The 27196-nt window shown below is 35.0% G+C and overlaps 4 protein-coding genes across 4 annotated transcripts; 1 reads left to right on the top strand and 3 right to left on the bottom strand.

The window, feature by feature from the left end:
* Nucleotides 1-443: 443 nt before the first annotated feature.
* LOC148583897 (plant cysteine oxidase 1-like) lies at nucleotides 444-2326 on the bottom strand. Its single transcript, XM_088510675.1, has 5 exons — nucleotides 2175-2326; nucleotides 1930-2078; nucleotides 1628-1772; nucleotides 750-953; nucleotides 444-647 (listed from the first exon to the last, which is right to left on the bottom strand). The coding sequence occupies exons 1-5, from the start codon at nucleotides 2296-2298 to the stop codon at nucleotides 547-549; spliced, it is 723 nt and encodes a 240-aa protein (XP_088366801.1). The 5' UTR covers nucleotides 2299-2326; the 3' UTR covers nucleotides 444-546.
* A 3783-nt stretch (nucleotides 2327-6109) lies between these two features.
* GRF1 (general regulatory factor 1) lies at nucleotides 6110-8207 on the bottom strand. Its single transcript, XM_059604080.2, has 4 exons — nucleotides 7500-8207; nucleotides 6882-7004; nucleotides 6525-6641; nucleotides 6110-6414 (listed from the first exon to the last, which is right to left on the bottom strand). Exons 1-4 carry the CDS (start codon nucleotides 7983-7985, stop codon nucleotides 6358-6360), a joined length of 783 nt encoding a protein of 260 aa, XP_059460063.1. The 5' UTR covers nucleotides 7986-8207; the 3' UTR covers nucleotides 6110-6357.
* A 4935-nt stretch (nucleotides 8208-13142) lies between these two features.
* On the bottom strand, nucleotides 13143-14721 carry LOC132190358 (VQ motif-containing protein 9). Its single transcript, XM_059605328.2, has one exon. The coding sequence runs from the start codon at nucleotides 14430-14432 to the stop codon at nucleotides 13443-13445; it is 990 nt and encodes a 329-aa protein (XP_059461311.1). The 5' UTR covers nucleotides 14433-14721; the 3' UTR covers nucleotides 13143-13442.
* Nucleotides 14722-21837: 7116 nt separating this feature from the next.
* On the top strand, nucleotides 21838-27196 carry LOC132189734 (alcohol dehydrogenase-like 2). Its single transcript, XM_059604513.2, has 10 exons — nucleotides 21838-22114; nucleotides 22224-22363; nucleotides 22460-22506; nucleotides 22610-22935; nucleotides 24573-24655; nucleotides 25633-25708; nucleotides 25815-25879; nucleotides 26067-26162; nucleotides 26377-26538; nucleotides 26941-27196. The coding sequence occupies exons 1-10, from the start codon at nucleotides 22054-22056 to the stop codon at nucleotides 27055-27057; spliced, it is 1173 nt and encodes a 390-aa protein (XP_059460496.1). The 5' UTR covers nucleotides 21838-22053; the 3' UTR covers nucleotides 27058-27196.

Here is a 27196-nt window from a genome sequence, read left to right on the forward strand (position 1 = left end):
GTGTTATTTACGATTTAAAGGGGTTAGCCCATTAACATCATTTGGGACCAAAATGCTTGGAATAAAGTATATAATATGTATAACGTATCCCACGGTCCATCCAAATCATAGTCAAATTGCCACTTCCCTTATGGCAATGGTAGCTACAAGACCCGTCCATATTCCACAAAAAACCAACATTCATTGCTTCTCACCAAAATCTTTGGGGAAACCTACATAAAATTAATTTGCTCCCTCATTTACAGACCAACGTGATTCCTGCATGACTATATATATATATATATATATATATAGTAGACTTGGGTGGCCACCCTGTATTTACATTCACATATATGTATACTGATTAATTTTATATAGTAGACTTCTGTACAATTGAAGTGACAGTAAAAATTATAAGTTTTTTTCTTTTACGAGCTTTGATTCAATGGCTTTTACTGTCACGTCATTCAGTTGTATAATAGTCATAAAAGAGTCTACTAAATAAAATTTCTAATATACCCTACACATATAATGGGCCTATTGCATACTACGTCATGCCGGCCCAACTCAAGAAAGGTCATCTTGGGTGACAATTCGAGGCCCAAGGTAAGGTGCTCCAATAACAACGAGATCATCTGGGAGAACCCTTTCCTCGAGAATAGCATAGCCTGGACCACAACGGACGGATGTGATTTAAAGGAAGCAATTAAACCCCACCCTTCAAAAGAAAATATTTTTACAAAAAGGAATTAAAGTGGATGGGTGATTACCAGGAAGAGAAGGGATAGGGAAGTCTGAGAAATAAGTGGAAGGCCTTCCAAGTTCTTCAGAGTAGGGTGGAGACAACACATCCAAGATAGCACAAGGAGTCAACGCAGCGAAAGAATGAATGTTGCCACCACTTCCTGGAAAGAGCACAGAAGCTTCACATGGCGCCTTCAAAATCCCATCTACCACACTGCCCGCCAATCCATCTGCACCCACCATTTTAGCAGGACATAACAATCATCATCAGCAGCAAACATGTGCCAAAATCATTGATCAACACACATAAAAGTACGGCAAATTTGTATTCACATATCAGGTTCGGATCATATTAAAATATGAGTATAAGACTATATAAGTTAATCGTAATTTGATTAATTTAATTAAATGAGTCAACTCCTTAACCCTAACCCATTAATTTTATATTGGGTTTATCGTACGTATCAGGTTTGTAGGTGGTGTCGAAAATTGCCAGCCTTATGTGTCAGGTTCGGATTATGTAGATGCATGAGTATATATAAGTCAATTCTAATTAAATTGGTCAAACCTATTAACTATAACCTGCTAATTTTGTGTCATACTCGTAGTTCGTATAAAAAATTGTCAGCTCTACGTACAAAAAAAAAAAAAAAAACAAACAAAACAAAACAAAACAAAAAACCAAAAAACCTAATTATGTTTCACATGGAAACTCATTGTTACCATCACGTATTTGTGGAACTTCTATGTGTTAGTTGCTATTATTTCTCGTTTACTCTATAAATTAGAGCATAAGAGTTCCACTAAAGTGTTCTAAAAGGGTAATTTCTTAAAATTAACTTGGAAGGCGGTGCCATGCATTTAGGTAGACATGAAAAAACAGAAAATCTTCATGGTTTCTTACATGTTTGGCAGCCAGAATTCACAACTTTCACCCAATCGTAAGCTTTGACATAAACAGAACCGTAGAGGAGTTTGCTCAAGACCGTCATCCGAGGGTGATCATGAAGAGGAAAGATCGCGCCTGCTGGGAAGCAAAACACGCCTATCTGCGACCATAAAACTAAATCACCTTACTACCTCGTACTGCTAACTGGCTGGCTTTGTTAAATTCAACAATATATATTGTGCTACTTTCATAATCTACGTACATAGCATATTGAAAGAAAGGAAAATTTAATAATAATTAAACATGTTTCCACTTACTGAGAAATTGTCGCATTCATGAATATGAATGTAAGTGATGTTACAGACGCCTTGCCCACGAATCAATCCCTCGACACTTGTTGGGCTTGATGGCGGAGATTCACAGAACCCAAATTCATCAATCCCAAGATCTATGGCTTTTGTTTTGTCTGCATACAGGCAGTCACGATTAAAAAAAAAACAAGGAAGATTTTTCTATTATAGTATATATGAGGATTTTATAATCGATGAAGGCGAATATATACCTAGGAGATTTCTCAGCCATTGAATTTGTTGGAAAGTTGGAAGCTCTTTCTGAGAAAATACAGCGTTACAGGCATCATATATCATTTGGATTTTGCTCCTCTCCATTGTGCAGACCATTTCCATGGCTTTTGTTTTTCTGGGTAGGAAAATTAACTGGTTTTGTATGATTTTTATCCCCTTATCAGTGATGATGATGATGATGACTATATATAGCGAAAAAAGCGAGAAAACGGCTCAGAAAAAAGAAGTCAACGAAACCTGGGGCTTGCGTTGAGTTCCACATTACAGTGGGCTTCTTTTATCAAATAGGAATTTTTGTTACGGGGAGCCATAAATCAATCAATTTGTGCACACAATATTATTATCTGCCCTATGTTTAAAGGTAAAAGTAGGCTGTAGGCTGTAGGTAGAGAGAGAGTTGAAAGGTGAGTGCCATTTCCAGCCGGAGTTTGTCTCAGCTTTAAACACTTGGCATGTAATAATGATGATAAAAAAACACGTAATCAAATTGATAGCGTAACCAACGGATAGATTGACTCACTCGAGCTCCCCTTCTCTCTCTGTCCCGGTCCTTTTGATTTGATTCCAGCTAGAGCTAGTTGAATGCTGCCATCTCTTTTAGTACTTTTACCATGGATGGCATAGCTTGTTTCTTTTCTATTTGACTTCAGTTTTTTTTTTTTTTTTAATCACTAGACTTCAACAAGCAATAATGATCGTTGAGCGTATTTCGTGAATAAATTGAAATAAATAAAGTTATGACAATTATTAAAGTGCATGTCACCATAAAGAAATTTATGTGGCACGAGAAGGATGGATGGTGTTCGGAATTTATTTCATCTAAGAAATTATTTGTGAAATTATAATTAGAAATGATTCTTTTATTAATTATTTCTTGATGAGAGGAATGACTAAGAAAAAATTTTAATTGATGGCCCGTAACTTAGCTTGTAAATACGAAGTCTATATATTTCATCAATTTGAGCATAGGTTAGAAAACACTTCTTGCCAAAGTTCTTTGATTTACTTAAACAAATATGGTTGAAAGTAATTCTAAATTTTTTTACAATGTATTACAGCACACTATTATTTTGTGTGCTAACAACGATGTAATGTACCCTTTACCAGATAACCATGGCTTTCTGCTATTAAATCGGATTTGACTTTTTTAAGAACTTGAATTAGCATAGGTAGTTTGGAAAACCAATTATGAAATCCCAAAATGAAGCTTCACCCATCGGACTATGTTTGGCAAGTTGTTTTTCTTCTCTCTCAAAAATGTTAAATTCATTTTTTTTCACATTATCAAACAACTTTATTCACTTTTCTCTTACAAGAAATTCAAAATTTCTTTCACCTTTATATTACATCAATTAATTCATTTCTCATTTCTTTTCAAAACTCTTTACCAAACATATTGTGAGCATAGATCAACCATGGAAGAAAATATGGTGTGTCATCACATATCTGCCATGCAACGTGTTGTAAAGAGAGTGTTTTAAAAAGATAGAGAAAGGTCAGGCCATGAAGAAGAAAATGAAAGGTCTCACCCTTTCTTTATCTAAAACTTTCTCTCTACAACTCAAAGGCAGTGAGACCCCATATATAGATCTTCCATGGAATTGTATCACCAAAACAATGTCTTCCCACTCCACTCATTCCTCACAAAGATGCATTGACGGGAATTGAGAGCGGGTAAACATGGAAGAGGAAGAAGAAGGATGCAGCCTTTTATGCCATTAAGGAAAAGGGTGTTGGGTTGATGAAGTAAATTTTAAGATTCTGGCCGTTAGATTTAATTTTCAATGGGAGGCGAGTCAATCCCATGATATAAGGCATGATTACATTATTAATAAGTAAACTTAATTAGCTTCAAAGCTTTAGACTTATATCTAATTGATAATTTGGTACCAAAAATATCTTAAAACTCTTTGTAGTAAGCTGTTATCAAATTGATCATTCTGCCCAATTCCATACAAATTCTATTCTTCCTTTTTTTTTTATGAAGCCTTGATAAAATTTCAATTTTATCCCTAATAAAAATTATAGAAATATCACATCATAAACGCGAAAAAGAAAGTCCAAGAAGAATATGTTGGCCACTCCTCTTTTAACTTATGACCCCACTCTAAAGGGAGTAGCTCAAGCCATCTCCTCACCCCCTTCCCGCCTAAATAGTGGGTGGCCATGGGTTGGGCCTTACAAAATTGGCCAGAAGGATCAAGTTGATAACGAAGCTTACCATAGGGAGTTTAAGATAATTTTTATGCTCTAGGGATCAATTTGATATAAACCTAAATCTCAATGACTAGTTGCATAACTTTTCCTATTAATAATTATGAGATTGTACAATTAATTGCATGTCAAAGGGTTGAACAATAGGCCACAAATCAAAATCAGTCGGCCCAAGAATAATTTATTCTTTTTTTTTTTTTTTTTTTTTTTTAGGTTTTATTTGTTTCCCACTAAACCATTCAGACGATCACATAATGATAATACTTGGGTATGTTTGGAAACGGTTTCAAAAGTACTTTTTTTTCTTTTTTTTCAAAACCAAAATCACATTTTTCTCAAAACATTTTAACAAACATTTCACTTTTTAAAACACAACATAATTTTCAGAAAAACAAAACACAAAACACATTTTAGAAAACTCTTCTCATAAGTCATAAGAATAGTTTGTGAAAGCAAGTGCTTAATTTGTCTGACATGGGGCCCAACTTATTATTCATTAAAAGATTGAAAAAAGAGAGAGATGGCCACCCGACTATCCCCAACGCAATCACCTCAACCAAAAAACAGGTGGCCACACCGCCCACTATCTCCATTTTTTTAAATTTTTTTTAATTCTAATTTTTATAAATAAGAAATCAAACTATTAAAGGAGTTGAAAATTATTTTTTTAATTTTCTTAAAATAAGCATATTTAGTATTTATTTCTTTAAAACACAATACTTTTCAAACAATTTTTAGTAAACCCTGTAAAAAAAAAAAATTTTAAAAAAAAAAAACTATAGTCCCCATCAAAAGCACTTTTCAATTTTATATCACATAAAAAAAAAATTAATCAAAAAACAAAATACTTTCTAAAAACTTTCTTAAATAAAAAAACAAATACTTTCTAAAGCCATTAAACTTACCTCCCGAGTTCTTTCTTTTTCTCTTCCTTCTTACAAAGTAACAAAACAGACTAGACTTCTTTCTCTTTCTCTTCCCTCTCCATCCCCTAGGCCTTATCGATCATCATAGAAATACGGATACATTGAATGCAAGAGACTATTGACGTTCAAAAGGTCTCTAACAATTATGAGCTGCATCAATCAGTTAATGACAATTACCAGATCACATGTCAAACTGTGTGGACCACCTAGGCAAACACAGATGCCAACTGTCGACACTAAGAAAGTCATACAAACCATGTTCTGACTGCGTGCATCTTTTTAGAAAAAGTGATTTTAAAATATCACCAAACCACGAGTCCTTGATGGGTTATGCCTCTTCTTTACAGGCAGAGTAATGGCTCACAAGCTTCAGCCTCCGACACTAATCTAAAGTTCATTGGATGCCCATCACGATTCAAACAAGGTAGTTGGTTCCAACCAAAGTAATTATACAAGCCTAGAAGAATCTTTTGACAAATTGTAAGTGATAAACAAAATCTAACATCCAAAGCAAGAGTCACCAATGCTACGGACCCAAGGAGAGTGGACTGTACTAGTACTAGAGTGGGGATAACCATCAAGGACAAGCAGTAATGGACGAAATTGCAAGCAAAACCAATTAACTATGGCTCATGGGGGTAGACTGGAAGCAATCATCAAACATCCAACAAACATTTCAATGCACCTTCTGATCAGACTAACGCAAGACGTACCCATTTGGATGCATCAATCAACTTCCCTCAAGTAGAAAACTAAAAACATGAGGAAGCTAATGACAGAAAATATATCTTTTCAAATGCCCAATACAGAAAAAGCATCAATATCTTCAAGAAAATAAGGTGCATCCAGAAACACATGCAATTTGATGGACAAGCTAAAAGGACTCAGAATGGCCACCATTTGGTAACAATAAACAAGAATTCCTAAAAACTCAGAATAGCAGTGGAATTAGTAACAAGCACCTTCTCCCATCAAAAACACATAGAGGAGAGGTTCAACTCTAATCCATAGCCCAATGCGCTTAGTGCTGTTCGTCATCACGCTTGGGTGCTTCTTTGATCTCATCCGCACCATCATCCTACATCAAAGCCAGAAATAAATCAGAATCAAAATATAAGTAGATAAAAACAAGACTGAGGCAGTGGGGAAAAAAAAAAAGGTATAACCAAAAAGGATCAAGTTCCAAACCTGCATGTCGGAGCTCCAAAGAGTAAGGTTATCACGGAGAAGTTGCATGATCAAAGTGCTATCCTTGTATGACTCCTCGCCCAGGGTATCCAACTCAGCAATTGCTTCATCAAATGCCTGATTGGCACAGGAAATAGCAGTGATGGGTAACACATAGATTGATAGAGCATTCAAATTAATATATTGGTCAAAACAACACAAATCATAAGATCCGACAAAAGAGATCTTATCATAGATTTGATTCACTCGGAAACTAAACATAACGTTAGATAAGAGAATAATTCAATTCAATCAACAATAGAATTTTACATTTTCTAACTCACACATACACATACACATACAGTTCAGGTTCCCAACCTGTTTAGCAAGATTGCAAGCACGATCAGGGGAATTCAGAATCTCATAGTGAAACACAGAGAAGTTCAGAGCAAGTCCAAGCCGGATAGGATGGGTAGGAGCCAGCTCAGTGTTTGCGATATCCTGCAGACACAAAACGGATTTTAGGAGCTACATAACACAGAAAAATCAGTAGGAATGCGATAAGAACTGTAATCATGAAGGAACATAAAAATCAAGCACATAATCAAATTACAAATATAATAATATATCATCAATAAAACCAAAAAAAGAAAACAATTCGCAAAATTCTGTGAACGAAACAAAATTTGTTACCAAATTAATTTAAAATAGTAAGTAAAATTTTCCATAACAACCGAGATAAAGAAAACGCATTCGCATAATCCACGCTCAGACATTCATTTGAAAAAGGGGAAAAAAATTGATATATCAAAATTTATCATAAACATAGTCAAATATCCAAACTAAGTGCCAAAGTAGATCGAAACACAGACAAAGATACCAGATCTGCACTTCAAGATCACGAACTATGTAATGAGAGACGCACAATATATTGGAAGACGAAAGAGAGAAACGGAAAAGCCTAACAAAAAAGCAACGACGAGGAAAAAGAGTGACCTGAGCGGCTTTGTAGGCAGTGAGGGTGCTCTCGGCGGCCTCCTTGCGGTCGGCTCCGGTCTTGAACTCGGCGAGGTACCTGTGGTAATCGCCCTTCATCTTGAGGTAGAAGACCTTGGAGTCGCCGGAGGAGGCGGAGGGGATGAGGCGCGTGTCGAGGAGCTTGAGTATACCGTCGCAGATGTTGGAGAGCTCCGACTCGATCTTGGACCGGTAGTCGCGGATCGTGGCCACGTGGTCCTCGTTGCCGCGGCTCTCCTCCTTCTGCTCGATTGAGGAGATGATGCGCCAGGAGGCTCTACGCGCTCCGATCACGTTCTTATAGGCCACCGAGAGCAGGTTCCGCTCCTCCACGCTCAGCTCCTCGCTCTCCACCGCGGCTGTAACCTTCTCCATGAACTCCACCATCTCCTCGTAGCGCTCGGCCTGCTCGGCCAGCTTCGCCATGTAGACGTTCTCCTCGCGAGCTGAGGGTGTCACCGCCATTTCTTGGTTCAATCACAGAAACAGAGAGATCAAAAGAGAGTGAGAGATGAGGAATTAGATGGTTAGATCTGAGTTGCGAGAGTTTTTATGCTAAATTGGGGGAGGGGACGGGTGGGTTTTCTTGGGGGTAGTGGGAACGATAATTGCGTTGGGAGGGGATGGATGTGGGCCGTTGGATCCACAGGACCAGGGAGGTAGGGGTTGATTGAGGGAAGAGGGGTGTCAGGGTGGTGTGGTTTCGTTTCGTTTTGTTTTTGTTATTTGGCAGCATCTTTGAATAAATCAAATCCATATGTAATACTGTTTAGAATATATATTATTAGAGGGAAAATTACAGATACTTCTCAAATTAATATTTATTAATTTGCAATTTGCAATCTCCTTTTGAATTAAAGAAAGCATCAATATCTCTTCTAAATTATCAAAAATTTACCATTTACTTTTTTTGTCAGGCAAAAAGATAAAAATGCTTTCAATTTTTTTTTTTTTAATAAAACAAAAATACTCCTAAAAATTCAAAAGAAAAAAAAAATTGGAAACTTTTTATTATTATTTATTTAGGGTATTTTGTTATTTGTGAGACATTGTAATTTTTTATAATTTTAAAAGAAGTTGCAAATTAAATTTTTTATTATTATTATTATTTTTTCAGATGAAAGCGGGAGAAGGGGAAAAGGGGAAAAATTGAATGTTAATTTGAGATAAATATGAATACATTTTCCATTATTATTTTAACAAAGATTGATAGGTTGGATTGATATGAATTATTAATGGTGTTAACTGGTGTACATCAGCCTATAAATATTTTTAAAAAATCAATAAAAAAAAAACTCTTTTGACCATCTATTTCACGTAAAACCATTTTCTTTCTTTTTCTTTCTCCAATCTATCTATCAAGTTAATTTTCCCTCTTATTCTGATTTGTTTAATAAGCATCCGCCTTTAGATTTTATATATTTTTTATATCTCTATTTTGAATTTTATTTGTTCGTTGACTCATGGGAAATCTCGCAATGCTTTTTTCTTTTTTTATCTCGGAAAAAAATAAAAGAAAAGATGATGAGAAATGTGGGATTTTTAATGCAAGGCTACTTTTTTCCTTTTTTTTAATATTGGGGTCTCGACAGGGCTAAAAGTAGATAGGCATAGACCAATGGTAATGGGATTCAGGCCTTGTTGACCTTCAGATCAACCACCAAGGGAGGCCGATGGATCATTGAGCCGCCTTTGCAACAACACCTCGTGTAACCCCTGGGCCGCAGGAGAAGATGGTTGGTCTAGAGAAGGCCCAAACTGCTTCAAAAGTAAATGATAGTGTTCTATACCAGAGCATATTATTACCAACAAAAAGGAAATCAAATGGTAGGCTCACCAAACTCTATTATTATTATTATTATTATTATTTGCTATTTTTGTGAGTTAAATCATTAAAAATCACAACAACAACAAAATACTCTCCAGCAGCCTCATCAAAATAGTATCTAGAGTATATTAAGATCTCGTTGGAATTAGCCCATATCCAATGTTCACTCAATTGGGCCCTGAGATTAGCCCAATGAGGGTAAAGCAGAAAGAACGGGTGTAGAGAATAATGGCCTTGCCATATCATCCCAACCACCCTAATATTCTCGGCGGAGGGCTAGGCAGCAGTTGCTACCATCAGAGGGCGAGAACCTAATTCTAGTATTCCCTTGTGCCCACGCGTTACCGGTAAACAAGCCTAAGCAACCATGAGGAGAGAATAAAAACTTCGAATAAATTGAAAGAAATCAACCAATTTGGGTATTCTCCTACACGTTATCACAATCACTTTAGCTAGACAGATATTCTACTTTTCATTCTTCAAAAGTTTTCTATCATGACTTAAGCTTCAAAAACTCTCCCCGCCGACATCTTCGTGCTTACTTCCTTCTTCCCTTGCAAGCATTATTGACCCAAGTTTCGGGTACATGCGTTTATGCATCTATTGATATGTGAATTTTTACTGTCAAGGCGCGTGGAGCCTACCACCTTCGGGTAAACGTAGGCAATTGGGACTTGTCCTACACTTCAAATAAACTGATAGAAATCAACCAATTTAGGTATTCTCCTACACTTTATCACAATCACTTTAGCTAGATAGATATTCTACTTATCATTCTTCAAAAGTTTTTTATACTGACTTAAGCTTCAAAAACTCTCCCCGTCGACATCTTCATGCTTACTTCCTTCTTCCCTTGCAAGCATTATTGACCTAAGTTTCGGGTACATGCGTTTATGCGTCTATTGACACATGAATTTTTGCTGTCAATGCGCATGGGGCCTACCGCCTTCGGGAACACATAGGCAGTTGGGACTTGAATTTTCTATCGATGTTTTTTTGTTTTCGTTTTACTAAAATTATCATATTTACAAGCTGGGTTTGAAGAAAGGTTTTCCATTTTTCCTTGAATTCCCACCGCTAGAAATTTCATACCATAAAAACTATGAAGGCAGGTTTCCCTTGTCCCCACATTTGAGAACATAATCAACAGCCACGAGAGACCCTCACTGCTAAATCCTTGTTAGAGATTACAGGTATATTCCTAAACAGCAAGAGCAATATCGAATCAAAGAAATGAGAGCTTTACTTTTCTGTAACTGCTGAAAATTCTTTCAAACTGTTGGAGCAAAATGGTTATCGCCAGAGGATGTTCATAAGTAATATACAACATGATCCTTATGTCCTGTCATCAATATTATTATAGACTAACAAGCATAAAATACATAAAGGGTATATCTTCAGTGTACAGTATACTTCACCAAGTGAATTGAAAATCAGTTTAAGAAAAAATAACACCCAAAAAAAAAACAAAAAAAGTAGAAGTAATTAAGATATTAGTCCATAAAATAGATATGATTATCACAAATTATGAGAGTTTGGATCCATGAAGACAAGTAATAGAGAAAAGAGATATGATAGAATCAAACCCCGACAGAATAGAGTTTCTCCAGAGAATTATGCATTAAATCTAGCTGGATAGAGTTTCACCACAAAATTAGAATCATGAATTAAACCCCGGCTCAATAGAGTTTCACCACAACATTGTCAGAGTTATATCCATAGGACCAGATCATGACATCAATCATGTGACGTAATTGAATATCTTACCTCAAAGGTAGAGAGAACTCTGGAAATCATGAACCATTAAATCAAGAACAAGAAAATGTCAAGTGATCCACAGGTGGAGTAATGCTATATACTCAACTCCACCTAACAACATTTTTTTCAAATGTAGACCCTACCAAAAACACTTCTCACTTTTATCTCCCATCAAAAACACTTTTTGAATCCAAACACCAAAAACACTTTTCAAAACTCTTAACAAACATACCCATAACCTTCACAAAAGGCTCCTTTCTCCTGAATTTCAAGTATAAAATAGATACCCAAATGGTGCACTTCAGAACTTCAAAACAACATAAGAACGGACCTTAAACAATCAATAACACAAGGATAATTAATTATAACTCTTTCTCTTACCTAACCACAGGTCTTAACCAAACCTGATCATTTGTCACAAGACTCACATCGTTAAGCCATCCATTCCATTGCTTCACCGAGCATTGAAAGCCTAAACAGTCAAATCTTTGGAGCAGGTGAAAAGTTTATAGAGCATAAAACATATATCCACAAACATGTTATTACTATAAAATAGTCTTCCAAGTGGACCACATAGAGCTTGAAAACAAAATGTAGTTCTCTGTTCTCCCCTAAAAAATTGACAACATAACTGATAATTAGATTGATCACTTTCTCTCACCCAACTATAAGTACTAACCAAACCTAATCATCAGTTACAATCAACCTTATTATTAAGCAAAAACCTTAGCTCAGCTCCACCCAACCTTACAAGCCTCGTAGCATAAACATGAGAAGTGGGACGTACTTGGTAATAGCAGCCAATGGGTTACACTGTCTAGTCCCTCTTCATTCCTCTGCTACACACGTCCAAGCAGAGGGGTAATAGTTCACCATGTACTTTTAAAAGCAGTCGTCCTCTGGAGGGACAACTTCATCTTCTACCACTACTCGTGGCATGTGACTTCCACGGAGAGTGACATGTGATACGTGGCAGAGCAAGATTGACAATAGCAACTACAGACCAGTAATCTTTATGTTAGGCAGATAATTAATTGACATTAAAAGTAGCCCTTCACTTGACAGACAGCTAAGTCTTAGGCATGCTACTCTTATCCTCTAATCCCAGTCCTATTAGGAACAACACTACTCAATCTTAGCCTCTGAAATTATTATTACTCCCATATCTTTCCAAATCTTCACAATGATTAGAAATTTCCATATAACAAAAAGTTCATCGAAGTCTAGACATAGCTAGCATTAGATCGTATTGTAAGAAACCTAAAAGAAAAACATATAAAACCATCAACATAAGTAAATCTCTTGTTCTGCAAGAAGATCTAATAGGTGTTGATCTTATATCTAGCATTGATAAAGTTGAGCATCACTCCAGTCATATCATGTACTGCTAGCACTACAAAAATTGTTGGTAACTTCAACACCATGTATTTATAACTTCCCAAGTCCTATAAGCATCCAAGTCAAAAGGCAGAATCATCATACAAGAGCAAGAGCCCACCAAGCACGGCAAACTCTAAAGCCCTGTGTCGTATTGCCAAATGGATATCCCTCAAATAATCAACAACAAAGCTTGTCTACCACAACTCAACCACAAAGAGCTAAGCTCTCTTCTATGTACCTACTTCCAAATGCCATCCCTCCAAACTCGGGCTTGGCAAAGCTAGTTGACAACTTTACATCAATTAAGACCATTCCACTTACCCTATAAAGTGCAACCAATCAATAAACCGCCCCCTCTATAAACTGCTACAGGTGTATCATAGGAGGTAGCCAGTACAATCAACACGACACCATTAAGAAGAGAAGTCTGACCATATGTGGTAATCAAAGAAGCTAAAATTTTCTTTTTATAAATTTTAGCTTGGCACCCAATTCCTAAGATGTCATACTTAAGTCCAAATATAGTGCAGGTGATATGGCTAACGGTTATCCAAATTGCCAAACAAATTTAATCCACACATGCGAAAAAACTCAATCAGCAAAGACAAATAGAAAATTGAGTGCATAGTGATTTTCACAAGTAAATAGCCAACTCATAACAGAAGCATCCAACACTAATAATTCTATAACTTCTCTTAACTTTTCTTTCCCACCCAAATATCCAACAAAACGTAAAAAACAAATCTAGGGTTTCTCCTTTTTCACATGTCGTTCTTATGAAATTTACACAAGAAGCTCTAAAATTCACCAGCGGTGGACAATGTTTCTTATCCAACTACCACCGGTTGAATAACGCCTAAGCCCCCCCAATCATTTACAAAACCATAGAAACAAAAACCTCAAATCTAAAACGACATCGTTGTCGCAGAGATGGATTACCTGAAGACGGAAGCAACTCAGAGAGCTCTCCATCTAGGGCTCGGCACCGGCACAGTGGGCGAAAGCGGGAGCTGCGGAAACCCTAGTTGACCGGACGAAGGCGAAAACAGCAGGCCTGGGGAGAGCAAAGGGTACGGTGACCGCGGTGAATTCAAACAACCGAATGGAAGCGGTGAGGTCGGCATCGGGAACTGCGGATATGACGGTATCGATGCCGATGTCGGCGGGGGAAGCATCCCCTGCTGCGGCGGTGGAAACTGCTGATGCTGATGCGACATCGGCGGAGCCGAATTGTGCCAGCGCGGCGAGACCAGAGGGGCCAACGGTGAGAATCCGGAGAACTGCTTAGGATTGGAATCGAAGGTGCAGACTGTATTCTGTAGGTACCGCATGTAGGCCGAGACGGGCGATTCGGCCGCCGCGTGAACGCTCGGGAACGGCGGCAGAGGCGACAGAGGCGTTACGGGCCGTCCGAGCTGACCGAAGCTGGAATTCGCGGCGGTTATGGGGATGGAAGTGTTCATAGCTTGCGGCTGTGGAGGGGGACCGCCGCCGTTTAGCAGGGGAGGGGGGCGATTGCTAACGTGCGCCAGGGGCGGAGGTCGGATACGCTGGAGGCGAGAGCTGGGAGGCTTAGGCGCGTGGATAGGCGGCGGCGTCGAGAAGCGCTCGTGGGCCGGGGAGCCCGTGAGCTTCTGGACGACGTCCCTGAAGTCGTTCTTGTTGATGTTATACACCGGCGGCTGATGCTGCTGGACCGGCGGCTGCGCCTGTGACGGCGGTTGTGATTGTTGGTGATTGTCATGATTATCAACAAGATTTTGAGTTTGGTTGTGGGGATCAAAAGGGGGTTTTTTGATGATGGGTTTGGAGATCTTGTGGGAGAGCTTGTTGAGGTGTCTGAGGTACTGCTCTCTGCTGGTATTATTATTACTAGTAGTGGTAGTGCTGCTACTAGTAGTGGTTGTGGTAGAGTCTGCAGAGGATTGACAGCTTTTATCCATCATCTCTCTTTCTCTCTCTATAGATCTCTCTATATGTATCTATCTATCGCAGTGGCGCCTCTGTGTTTGTGTATATCTTGGTCTTGTGGGGATAAATCTTCTTCTTATGGCAGTCGGCGAGTAGGGACAGAAGGGGGGGGAGGGGGGACTATGTAGAAAATTATCAATATTTGGAGATAAAGAGAGATATGGTCCGAGGACTTTATCAGCATTTCTACAGCGAAAGAGAGCGGTAAAATATGAATACCAAATCAAAAGATGTAAAAAGATGTAATATGTCTGTCTCTGTCTCTTCCATCTCTTCTCGTGCCGACGCTTAAAAGAAGAGAAGAAGAAACATTACCCGTAAAAGAAGGCACGCTATAGTTTCTCTCTCTCTTTCACCATATCATCTCATAAATTATTGGAATGTTATTCACTAGAATGATGTACAATTCTCGTATAATTGTGACGAGTGTGGGTGAAAAATTAATCATTTTTTTTTTTTTTTATGTAAGAATTAATTTTACTTTTTATGTCATTATTTCTTTTTTTTCTTAATAATCCCGATGGTAAAATAGCGTGAGTTTTTTTTTTTTTTTTTAACATGTTCACGTAAAAAAAAATGAGAAGAATTCGAATTAATCACTTTTACATCATGAGACGTGAACTACTACCTATTAAACTATCGAATAGGATGAAAAAACGTGAGAGTTAAGTTGGTAGCTTCAACAAGGTTTTTACTTTGAGGTTCACGGACCACCGAAGTTTCAAAAATCTGGTCAAAGCTCGGAACCCATTTCTTTCTTTAAGCAGGGGTATCTCTCTTTAACACACATGGGCCCAGGATTATACTTTAATCATTTGAACCTTTGTATTTCTGACTTCTGTGCACCCTTTTGACCCATCCTGCGGCCACAATTCGATCAACCGCACAGATTTTTTAACATTGATGTATGTATTACGTCCAACGTTTTGTGGTCTAATTAAGCTCTCGCCAGTCGCCTCCAAGATGCTTAATTGCTTGACTGCGATGCAACAATAATATCCACCCACCCAGGCAGAGCCAGGTCCCATATAATATATCGATTGGAGGATTGATTAATTAAGGAGTTTTAAGTTAAAAATGTAATTAGCGTTGTTAATTTGTTAACTACTTCCAAATGCTTTGATCTGGTCAAATGTGAGACGAAACGTTACCCAAAAATTCAACTGATCAGTTGCAACTTGGCACCATCCTATCTTCTCGTTGGTTGTCGTCTTTTAAAAGCCAAAAATAGAGAAAAAGCTGCATAAAGTCAAAAAGGATTGTACATCTACTGTCTTCATCCTCAGCCTCAAATGCTTTTTTTTCTTTTTTGTTTTTCCTTCGAATAATCGTGTCGGAATAATTGTGTCCCGTACTCTTCAAAGATTTTAGGTGGTGTTTAATTTACGTAATCGTTTGTTTGGAGAGTTTTGTCGGGCGTTTTCTTAAAAAAAAATTAAATAGTAATAAAAAATAATTGATATGAGATACAAATAAGGTAAAAATTATTTATTTTTTTATTTTTAGAGAAAAATGAAAGACTAATGTTTAGAAGCAATGGCACATTTGTAATTTACAACAACACTATTTGGGGATGAATTTTGAAAATATTACTGCTCGGTAGCACCGCTCAAAGTAAAAATATATATATATAGATTTGATAATAGTCGGGGACGGATGGCCACCCCCCACCTCATAAGGAAAAAAAAAATTGCATATTGACTCTTAACAACACAATTTATTGGCTCTTGATTCTTGTCCATACTAAACTCTGCCTTTGTCCTTAATAGTAATTTTAAAAACATATAAACTTTAAAAAAAAAAAAGAAAAAAGAAAAAAAGAAGAAGTGAAAATATGAAGATAATCATATTAGGCATCACATTCTTAAAAACAATGAGAATAATGTTACGTTCAACAACAATAGTAATTGCATGTCTAGCATTAGTAGTAGATGCACGACTTAATAATAGATGCACATGTTAATAACAATAGTTGCACATCCAGTAGTAATAATTTATGTGTGTTGTACGCCTGTCAGTAACAATAGTTGCGCATCCAATAATAATAGTAGTTGTGCATTCAATAGTAATAATGAATGTGTGTTGCATACTCGTCCGTAAAAATAGTTGTGTGTCCAACCGTAATAGTAGTATCACGTTTAGTAGTAATAGTAGATATGCATTGTGCTTCCATCAATAGCAACAATGACAAGTCCAATAATATTGATAGTAATAATTTTGTGAGTGAAGATCATGGCAACTTCACTAATTGTAATAATTATAACTTTTTCTCTTCCAGTATTAAGTGGGAAAGTACGCTTAACAAACCTATAAATAAACTATCAAGTGAAGTAGAGAATATGTTTTTTGTATTCTGAATGTGTATTGTATTATGACTATGTTTGATTTAAATGTTATTTCACATTATTATTTGCTTGCAAGTGAATTGAAAATGTATACTATGACATGGTGTTGAAAAGTAAAATGCTAGGGATTTTCAGTTTTGGTATTTACTATGAAAGAAAAGCCTCTCTCATTTTTACATGAAGAAAATAGCCGCAAAAGCGCATTGTATATGGTGTTTAGGTTATAAGTGAATGAGTTACGTTTATATTATAGGTTTGGTGTTCTATTTAAAGTTTATAAAATGAGTTAATGGTTTAAAAATAAATAATAAAATACATGACAAATTTTGCTTCATATTTTGGCAATAGTAGTAGCACCACATGGATTATACAAAATTAACGCATTTACATTTGGAAGGGCATTACGACCATTGTCTCCGGTATGCCTCTGCTGCCACTAACCACCCACAAAAAGATAGTCATCTACCTATAGAAAGTTAACGCATTTATATTTAGAAGGGCGTTACAACCATTGTCTCCAGGAGGCTTATGCCGCCACCGACCACCCTCAAAAGGATAGTAGTCTACCTATGAGAGAGATGACAAATATGAATAATTTTTCTTTTGGTGCTAAAAAAGATTTTTTTTTTTTTTTTTTGGGGAGGGGGGGGGGGGGGGGGGGGAATGTTATTTTTATAAGTTTAGATATTTTAAAAAAACTAATTAAAATCCGATTCCTATCAATTTTTATAAATTTAGTCATTTTCATTTGGTGATATATTCATTTCAATTCCTATTCCTTTAAAAAAGCATTGAATTCATATGGCTTGAAGTCTTCCCCTCGTCTAAAAGGGATTTTCTTTTTTTTTTTTTGAGATATGGGATTTTCTTTTTTTAAAGCTTGAGAGTCTTGGAAAAAGACTACGGATTCTTAAGCCATGGAGACTTCCGACTCAGATTGGTGCATTTGACCACCATAAGACTCATAAAATAAAATAACGATACAATTAAATCTTCACACTTCTAACGTAAACAATCAATTGCATAATTTCACTTATTTGAAACCAGTGTAACGAATTATAACATTAATGAGATGATAAACTGTCAACATCAAGTAGTCATAGGTAGCCTACTTGTATCATATTAAGAATGATGTGGCTATTAAAATCACCATTTGATCAAAATTCAATAATGATCAATTAAAAGCTAAAATAATAATAATAATAATAATAATAATAATAGTCACAAGTAGACTACTTAGAATTACTTGTCAAAACCGGATAATGATTTATTTATTTATATTTTTTAACTAATTTGGAAATATAAAATATTCCTTTCAAAGAGTCACACACATAAATATGGACAAAAATTTTATACAAACTGATTTGTAATTAATTCATATAAACTCATATAATAAAGTGACAGTGCCCTATAACTATTAAAAATATATATGAGAAGCACATATAACTATTAAAAAAAGGGAAAATGTATAATAAATCCTTGAGTCAACCATCCAAAATTTTAATATCCTTAAGTTTTTTTTTTTCTTCAAAAATTTAGTCCCTGACTCAATTGAAATGACAATAAAATTCCTACCGTTAAAATTTTTTAACAGATGTTAGGGTAACTCAAAACACACCGTTTTACTCTTTTAAAATATTAATTTTTTTATTAATTTAATTTAAAAAATTAAATCTAAAAGTAAAAATAAAAAATAAAAAATAAAATTAAAGGGTGACCAGGGGTGGCCTACGAGCCACCCCAAACCACCCCTGGGGTGGTTCGAGCCACCCCATGGGTGGCCAAACCTCCTGGGGGTGGCCGCAAGCCACCCCAGGGGTGGTCAACTCACCCCTAGGGTGGCTTGCGGCCCCCATAGGGATTGGGTGGTGGCTAGGGGTGGTGCTGGCCACCCTTCAATTTTTTATTTTATTTTTAAAATTTTTAGATTTAATTTTTTAAATTAAATTAATAAAGAATTAATATTTTAATAGAGTAAAACGATGCATTTTGAGTTATCCTAATGTCTGTTAAAAATTTTTAACAGCAAGAATTTTATTGTAATTTCAATTGATTCAGGAACTAAATTTTCGAAAAAAAAAAAAAAAAACTTAGAGATATTAAAATTTGGAGGGTTGACTCAAAGATTTATTATACATTTTTCCTTAAAAAAAACATGTATTTCTCACATATTAAGTAACACACATCACTTTATTATATGAATTTATATGAATTAGCTACAAATCAGTATGTGTCTCGTAAATATAATCAACGAGACCATCACCCCATCGCCAATTTGGGGAATCCTTAATTTTAATTAATAGCAGGAAAAAAACAAAAATTAATTCAGGACTTCAACTACAATTGGTCATGAAAATCCATATGCGGCCTAACAAAGCAGCCCACAATTTAGTATATTGGGCCACGACTTGTAATTGTGTTGGGCTCCTTCCCATTTCACTTTCATTCTTCTGTTCTTGATGCAGATTCGGAGAACTGGGCTTCTTCTTTTTTTTCGTCTGCCTTTTGGGCTTTAAAAAACAACTGTGTTGCACTGTTGCCCATGATGTCCATTTTATTTCCCGGATGTATACTGGCTTCGAAAAAAATAATTATAAATTATAATCTTTTCTGGTATTTTTACTCATCATTCTACTTTTTTAAATTACTATTAGGTCTGTGGAATCATGTGTGAGACTCATATGATTTTACAGATTTAATGGTAATTTTATAAAGTAGAAATATCAGAGAAAAATAAGGGAAGAAATTAAGCATTTTCCTAATAATATTGGCATGTGATAAAGAATAGATATATATCTTCATGACTCCTGAGAAAGGGCATGATGTAGAGCGAAAGGAAATTAGAAGGTTAACAAAGGAATTTTTTTTTTTTTTAAGGAATTGTGTTATACAATCCAAAGAGAAGGAAAATTTCGTTGAGTCCGGTCAGTCAAGGCCAGCTCATTGCCTAGGCAAATTGGGTGATTGCCTAATGGCCGTAATAAAATAAGGTCCCAAATAATAATAGAATAATTTTTTTTTTTTTTTTTTTTTTTGACATGTTCATACAAGGGAAGGAGGAGGCGGATTCGACTTAGTGATCACCACTTCATTAGGCGTGATTCACAGCCGATTTAACTACCCCTTGAAGACATAATAATAGTATTTTCCTTTTATAAAAGAAACCTTTAAGGGTCCAATTATGAAACAGAATAGTCGATAGTCTATAATTATGGCCCCGGCCCCCAATTATGGTAAACCATAATTACAAAGAATTAAATCCTAATATATTGAAATTTTAGAGGAAATAAAAGTGAAAAATTAAAAGTGACAATATTAATGACACTTCTTAACTTAAAACCAATATTCATCCGTTAATATAATTTTTAGAATAAAGTAAATTTTATTTTGTGTGAATAAACTTTACATAAAAAGAATTGAGAGTTGCTTCTATGGGGTTGTTACACAAACCCACCATTTTGTGCTACCTAATGAGAGATTGACACATTAGCTTAGTACAATTTAAGAAAAGAAAATAAACATACCATATCACATCCATATATGTGATGTGCAGAGTTTTTAATTTTTAGTGGATTTGGACATGATCCATTATTTTTGTTTTTTTTTTTTTGCTTTAATTGTACGAAGCTGATGTGTCAATTTCTCATTGAATAGCACAAATTATGGGTTTGTGCCACAATCTTGTAGAAGTTATTCTCAAAAGGATTATATGTAATTCAACAAAAAATATGTCATCTGTTGAAATTAAATGTCTCACAACATAAATAAATTCTACATGCCATTTGGAAAAATTAAAAAAAAAAAAGAGAGTAAAAAGTGAGAAAATTAATTTTAAATAAAATAAAAAGTATTTAATTATTTAATATTCAAATATAAAAAGGCTCCACCTAAATTTGTGACTTGGGCCTCCAAATTTATTGAGCGGGCCTTGAGTTTAACGAGGGCAAATTCATTGCCTGGGTAAATTACGCAAATGCCTATGGTCCCCAGTAAAATAAGGCCCCAAATATCTACAGTATAATTAAGTTTCATTTAAAAAAAAAAAAAAAAAAAAAAAAAACCCTTAAGGCTCCAATTATGACAAAGAAGTTAATCAATGTTGTTTAATTATGGCTCCAATTATAGTAAAAACTAATTACAAAGAATTTTGTTTTGAACAAATTTTAATCCTTTATTGGTAAACAAATATTAAACTGGGTTTCCAGATTATAATACCATAAAAACAAGTTGAAATTTCTTCAACCCAAACTCTATTTATAACACACTCACCAAAACATGAGCAACTGAGTTTACATCACTCTTTACATGATTAATCCTCAAATACCAAAAAATGATGTAATCCCCTTTGATACCATCCACTATAGGGCCATGATACACGGCACGCCAGCTAATTTTTTTTTAAAAAAATTAAAAATATTTTAAAAAAAAAAATTTGCGTAAGCCAGCGTGCCGTTTAGCTTCACCCTCCACTATATGACCGAATTTGCTCCAATTTTTACTCTTTGCTTTTACTCTCTTTCCAAAATAATATATATAAAGCTCATCTCCCTACCAAACTCTGCGACGTATAGAGCTGCCAAGCCTTTAACCAGAGCAAGTTCTACTAATATATTTTTTTGTAAAACTTCGTGCGGCCGACACTTTACTCTCTTAATCCCGAGCCATAAGGTCATTCCCAGAACGCCCATGAGAATTGTCCACAACTGCATTCCAGTTAAAGCTTGAATGATTTTAAATAAAATATATTTAATTATTTCATATTTAAATATATAATGGTTGAATCGTAAACATCTCATCGAAAGACACGCCTTGACCGAAGAAGATAATCAGATTTAAGGTTGTAAAGACTAGATCTAGATCTACAAACTAAATCTAAAGCAACCCGCCAGAAATGAAAACCAAAGCCGGAAGAACTTATAGAGAAGACACTGAACACTACCACTAAAGAAAAAGATGAGGAAAAATTTAGATTTCATTTTAAAGTTTTTCTTGATAATGCCTAGAAATAAAAGAGAGGAATTTATAGAGAGAAGGGAGAGCTTGCAACATCAGTCTTCAGTCGTACATAAATGTGCTGTTCTGGAAACAACACAGCCACCAAACAGGCCTTACATTTATTATCCAATAATTTTGCTTAGACTTGTGTTTTTGTGTACAACATTATACAAAAAGATCAAGCAAAGAGCTCTGTCTTCTTTAAGCTTTGGTCAAGGTCGGAGAAGAACTCAACAGAATCCAATTTAGTCCATCCATGGTTATGGAGATCAGCAGAAGCACACCAGAAACTGCAGGAAATGTTATAAGATGCAAAGGTTCTTGTATTTATTTCAACATTCCATTTCTGCTTTCTAGGATCGTCTTTTGCAGGCTATCCGGATCCCATATTAACCAATTTAGCTTCTTTGTTTGCAATCCAAACAGCCGCAATTTGCAGAAATCCGGGAGAGCCATTAACGATCGAGGAAATTGAAGTAGACCCACCTAAAGCTTGGGAGGTTCGGATCAAAATTATCTGCACATCCCTCTGCCATACTGACGTCACCTTTTGGAAACTGAATGCAGTAAGCTTCCCGTTCCCGGCCAGTGAATCCCTACCATAAAAATAAACCTTTAAAAGTATTAATTAAATCGAATAAACTCCAATATTATCTTTCTAGGGACCTGGTGCAGTTTTCCCAAGAATTTTTGGGCATGAAGCCGTCGGGTATAAATATAATTCTTCCTTTTTCAATTCCCAATTCAATTATCGTTAATGTCATAAGCAGTTTGTTAATTTGTTTATATAATTTTGGGTTTTCATTCGTTAGTGTTGTTGAAAGCGTGGGAGAGCATGTGGAGGAATTCGTAGAGGGGGATATGGTGGTGCCGGTGTTCCTCCCGAATTGCGGGGAATGCAGAGATTGCGAGTCTGAAAAGAGCAACGCCTGCTCGGTGTTTGGGCAGAAGCGTTCGCCTGACATGCCCAGGGACGAAACCAGCAGATTTAAGGATATGAATGGGGAAGTGTTGCACCATTTCTTGTGGGTTTCCAGCTTCACCGAGTATACCGTCGTTGATGTAACCCATGCCGTCAAAATTAACCCCGACTTTCCGGTCGATAAGGCTTGCCTGCTTAGTTGTGGAGTATCCACAGGTTAGTCTTTCCAAAGCTGTTCGTTGATTTGACAGACCATCAAATTATTAAAAAACAGAAAAACCTTTAACGTCTCTTTTGCAATTAATTTTTTAAAAATAGTTATTGCAGTTTACCTGATTTACGATGAGCTCACTGCGGTATCAAAATGAACTCAAAAGTTATTGAGGTATATCAAAAAAATAATTTAATCCCTACAGTCAAATTTTGTCAACTAATTTAACAAATTCTGTTAATGTAAACAAGTATCATAATTTTATTGGATCTAACGTTTTAAGCTATTATAAACTGTTAAGTCAGTGAACGAAATTTGGTTGTAAGGACTAAATTGTTTTTTTTTTTTTTTTGGCATTTTTCAAAGACTTTTAAGTTCATTTTGATGCCTGTAAATCAAATAAACCACAAGAACTGATTTTACATTTTTTTTTGAATTTGTAATGTCCCTTTTATTAAGATTTAAGGTTAAATAAGACAACAAATTGGTTAAATGACATTTATACTACTGAAAAACTTATAAAATTACAAATTATGTTAATTAAATATATGTTAGGATTTAACGTGATATTTTATCAGAGTTGTGAGTCTTGTGACATTGCAATTTTTTTTTTTAAGTTCAATGAGAATTTTTAGTAAAAATGATGAAAGTTAGAAAATAAATAAAGTTGTTAAAAAATAAAAAATAAAAAGACTCGAGACATACAGCAATCGTTACCAAAACCCAACAACTAGTCAATTTCTTAACTTGGTTTGGTAAGAACAGTGGAGCCACCCCCAACCGTTGGGGGTATCTTCGGCCATCAGGCTGAATTGGGTTGGCAGGATCATCTCATATTTTTAATAATTATTTTTATTTTTTATTATTTAATTTTATATTTATTTTTGAAAAATTAATAATATTTTATTATTTTATATTAAGTGAAACACGTAGCGAAATAGTGACTGTTAAATAAAAATAGATGATCAAGATTTAAAAAAAAAATTGGTAGATAATTTTCCCAATATTACTAAGAATCTTAATCCGTTAAACGAAGTGTCAACGTTTCAATAAATTAATGACAAGAAAAGAATAACTTTTTTGTTGTTGCATCGTCATTATAAATATTTCAGAGTTTGGTGTGGGTTAACATCATAAATATATTTTTTTTTATTCTTTTTTCAAAACCCTTTAAATATCTTTCATTATAAAATATTAAAATATGTTTAGTTTCAATATTTTTCTCATTTCATCTTATAAATCAATCATTAGATTTGTGAATTTATGTGGATCTCACACAAATTAATGATGAACCTTACAGATTTAATAATTGATCAATTGAATTTATAAGAAAATATGAAAAAATATAAACCAAGCATTTTTTAAAATATTCCCTAACAAAAACATAACTATATTAATTTTGAAAACTTTTAAAATCGCACTATATATCCACTTCTGATTATGATTCCACGATACCTAACATCTCATGATGGTGAGTCGGTGACCCTACAGTCCACCCACTGCCTGGTTGTGAAATTACTCAAGCATACATAATCCAAAGTTATCTTGTAATAATATTAATTCCTTTACTCTTTATATATATATAATGCTTACTAATTTAGAAATTCTAATTCTAGAAGGCTTCCCATGTGGTTGGTTGCAGGGGTAGGAGCGGCGTGGAAGGTAGCTGCGGTCGAAGAGGGGTCCACTGTTGCTATCTTTGGGCTCGGAGCAGTTGGACTTGCGGTACGTGCGTAATAGTAATTGACAAAAATAACTCAACCCCAGGGGTGGATTAACTGCCCTTACTTGGTGGTATTTTTATCTGCTCTAAAATTTTGTGCAAATAAGTTTTTGGGTCCGGCCGGGAAAGCGGCAAAATATTTCTTTCGAATTAAGTTAAAAGAAATTTTTTCATCCGTCTATAAAAATTCTATGTATCTCTTTGTAGGTGAGAAACACATATTTTTTTATAGAACATGATAAAAGCACAATTTTGATCCAATTTTTCTCTTATTTTTTATTTTTTTTGAAGCAATATCATCAAATGTGGTCCTTTTTTTATTTGGTATATATATATATATATATATATATATATATATATTTTAAAAAAAGGTATTTTTCTTCATAAAAATAATCAGTTTTTTTTTAATGGTCATTATTATGAAGAAAAAAGACCATTTTTTTTTTTAAAAAAAAAATGCCAAATAAAAAAAGGACCACATAAGATGCTATTGCTTAAGATTTTTTTTTTTTTTTTTTAATTTTTTTTTTTTTAAAAAAATGACCACATAAGAGAAAAATTGGTCAAAAGTTATGCCAAAAAATTGTACCTTTATCATTTCTCGTTTTTAATTGCAAGAATAATTTTGGAGGATATTTTACTAAAGAGACGTGAAATGCACATATTATTTAAAAAATATGTGTTTCTTACATGCAAAGAGTTCCATTAGGTGGCCCAATTAACCTTATAAGAGTTTTAGTTAAAAAAAAAAAAAAAAAAAAAAAGCTCAAGCCTTAAAAGAATTCGTTTTAGCTACCAAAATAGGGTTTGGATCGTTCTCAATTGGCTAGGAATTACACTTCATGAAGGCGAAAGTCACTAATTTGAATCTTGCTTTTCATTTTCATCTTCTCATATATGCGAACATGTAAAAAAAAGAAAAAATGGTCCAGATTCCCTTTATTATATAAGGAATGTTAGATGCACAAATTGACACCAGGTTGCGGAGGGAGCAAGACTTCGTGGTGCTTTGAAGATTATAGGTATAGATTTGAACTCCGAAAAGTTCGAGATAGGTGAGCTGTCTATTAATTAACCTGACGATTTATTTCCTTTTAAGAGTTAAGGAATTTTTGTTTTAACCATTAATACGGTTGTTATTTTGTTTAACGTAATATGCAGGAAAGCAATTTGGAGTCACCGATTTTGTTAACCCTGCAACCTGTGGAGAAAAGCAAGTCAACGAGGTTGGAGTTTTTACCTTATGAAATTATAATTATTAATGTACGTTCAATTTTCAAAACCTTCAAAAAATGGAGAGAAATCTTACACATCCATCTTTAATTTGTTCATATATATATATATTTTATGCAAATTGAATATATATGAACAGTTATTATTATTATTATTTTTTTTTTGTGATTTGATAATCAGGTAATTAAGGAATTAACAAATGGCGGTGCAGACTATTGCTTCGAGTGTATCGGGATGGCATCGGTAATGCAAGAAGCTATTAGAAGTAGCCGAGAGGTTCCCTCTCTCTCTCTCTCTCCCTCTCTCATTCATGCACACGCATGCAACTGCATATCTACATATCGATGGCATCTTTCCCATGGGGTGCATCATGCATGCATGGCTGTTCAATATTGCATAACATGCATATATATGTATATTGATTGTTTTCATGATGCATGCAAATTAAAGATAATTAAATAATCTCTAAGTTATGGTTTGGTGAATTCAGGGATGGGGAAAGACAGTGATACTTGGAGTGGAGAGGTTTGGCTCCCAATTGACTGTGAGTCCCCATGAGCTTCTGAGAGGTAAAACCGTCGCTGGCTCATTCTTTGGAGGTCTCAAGCCCAAATCTGACATCCCTCTCCTTGCCCAGAAATACCTAGACAAGGTAATTAATTAAGTTGCCATAATTATTTATTTATTTTGGCTTATTTCTATGCTAGTGATCATGCCTTCTTAAAGTTAAAAATGTTACACGAACTTCCTCTTTTACATTTCTAAGCGTTTAGTTCCTAACATGACATTTGCAAAGAGTTTATGTAGTATTTCTCATTTTGTTATATCAATGGTATACTAATACCAACGAAATTAAGCCTATTAATTAGCCTATTGAAGATTCGAAAAAAGAAAATCAATTTTTGAAACAAGAAAGAAAATTTTCGAGTAAATATATGTTTGATTTGTTTTATATATAGTTTATAGAAATCATTAATCATTAATCATGCATGTTGCTGGTCATGAATTAGAATATAATGTGCTAAAATTTGGTGTGTGCTTGTGTTGCATGCAGGAGCTTAGTTTGGACGAGTTCATAACAAATGAGCTGAGCTTCCAAGAAATTAACAAAGCCTTCGAACTACTTGAAGAAGGGAAGAGCCTCCGTTGCATTATATGGATGGATCGCTAGGCTGGGTGCCTCTCTATATTGTTTGATTGGAAGAACAGTCGGGTTGAAATATTAATTAAATAATTAAATTTACAATATCTTGTATGTTTTAAACTTTTTGAACAATTTAATAAAATCCGATGTCACTCTTCATTTCTTT

Source organism: Corylus avellana, chromosome 9 (genome assembly GCF_965113065.1).
Source record: "Corylus avellana chromosome 9, dhCorAvel1.hap1.2, whole genome shotgun sequence".
In the NCBI taxonomy this organism is placed as follows: domain Eukaryota; kingdom Viridiplantae; phylum Streptophyta; class Magnoliopsida; order Fagales; family Betulaceae; genus Corylus; species Corylus avellana.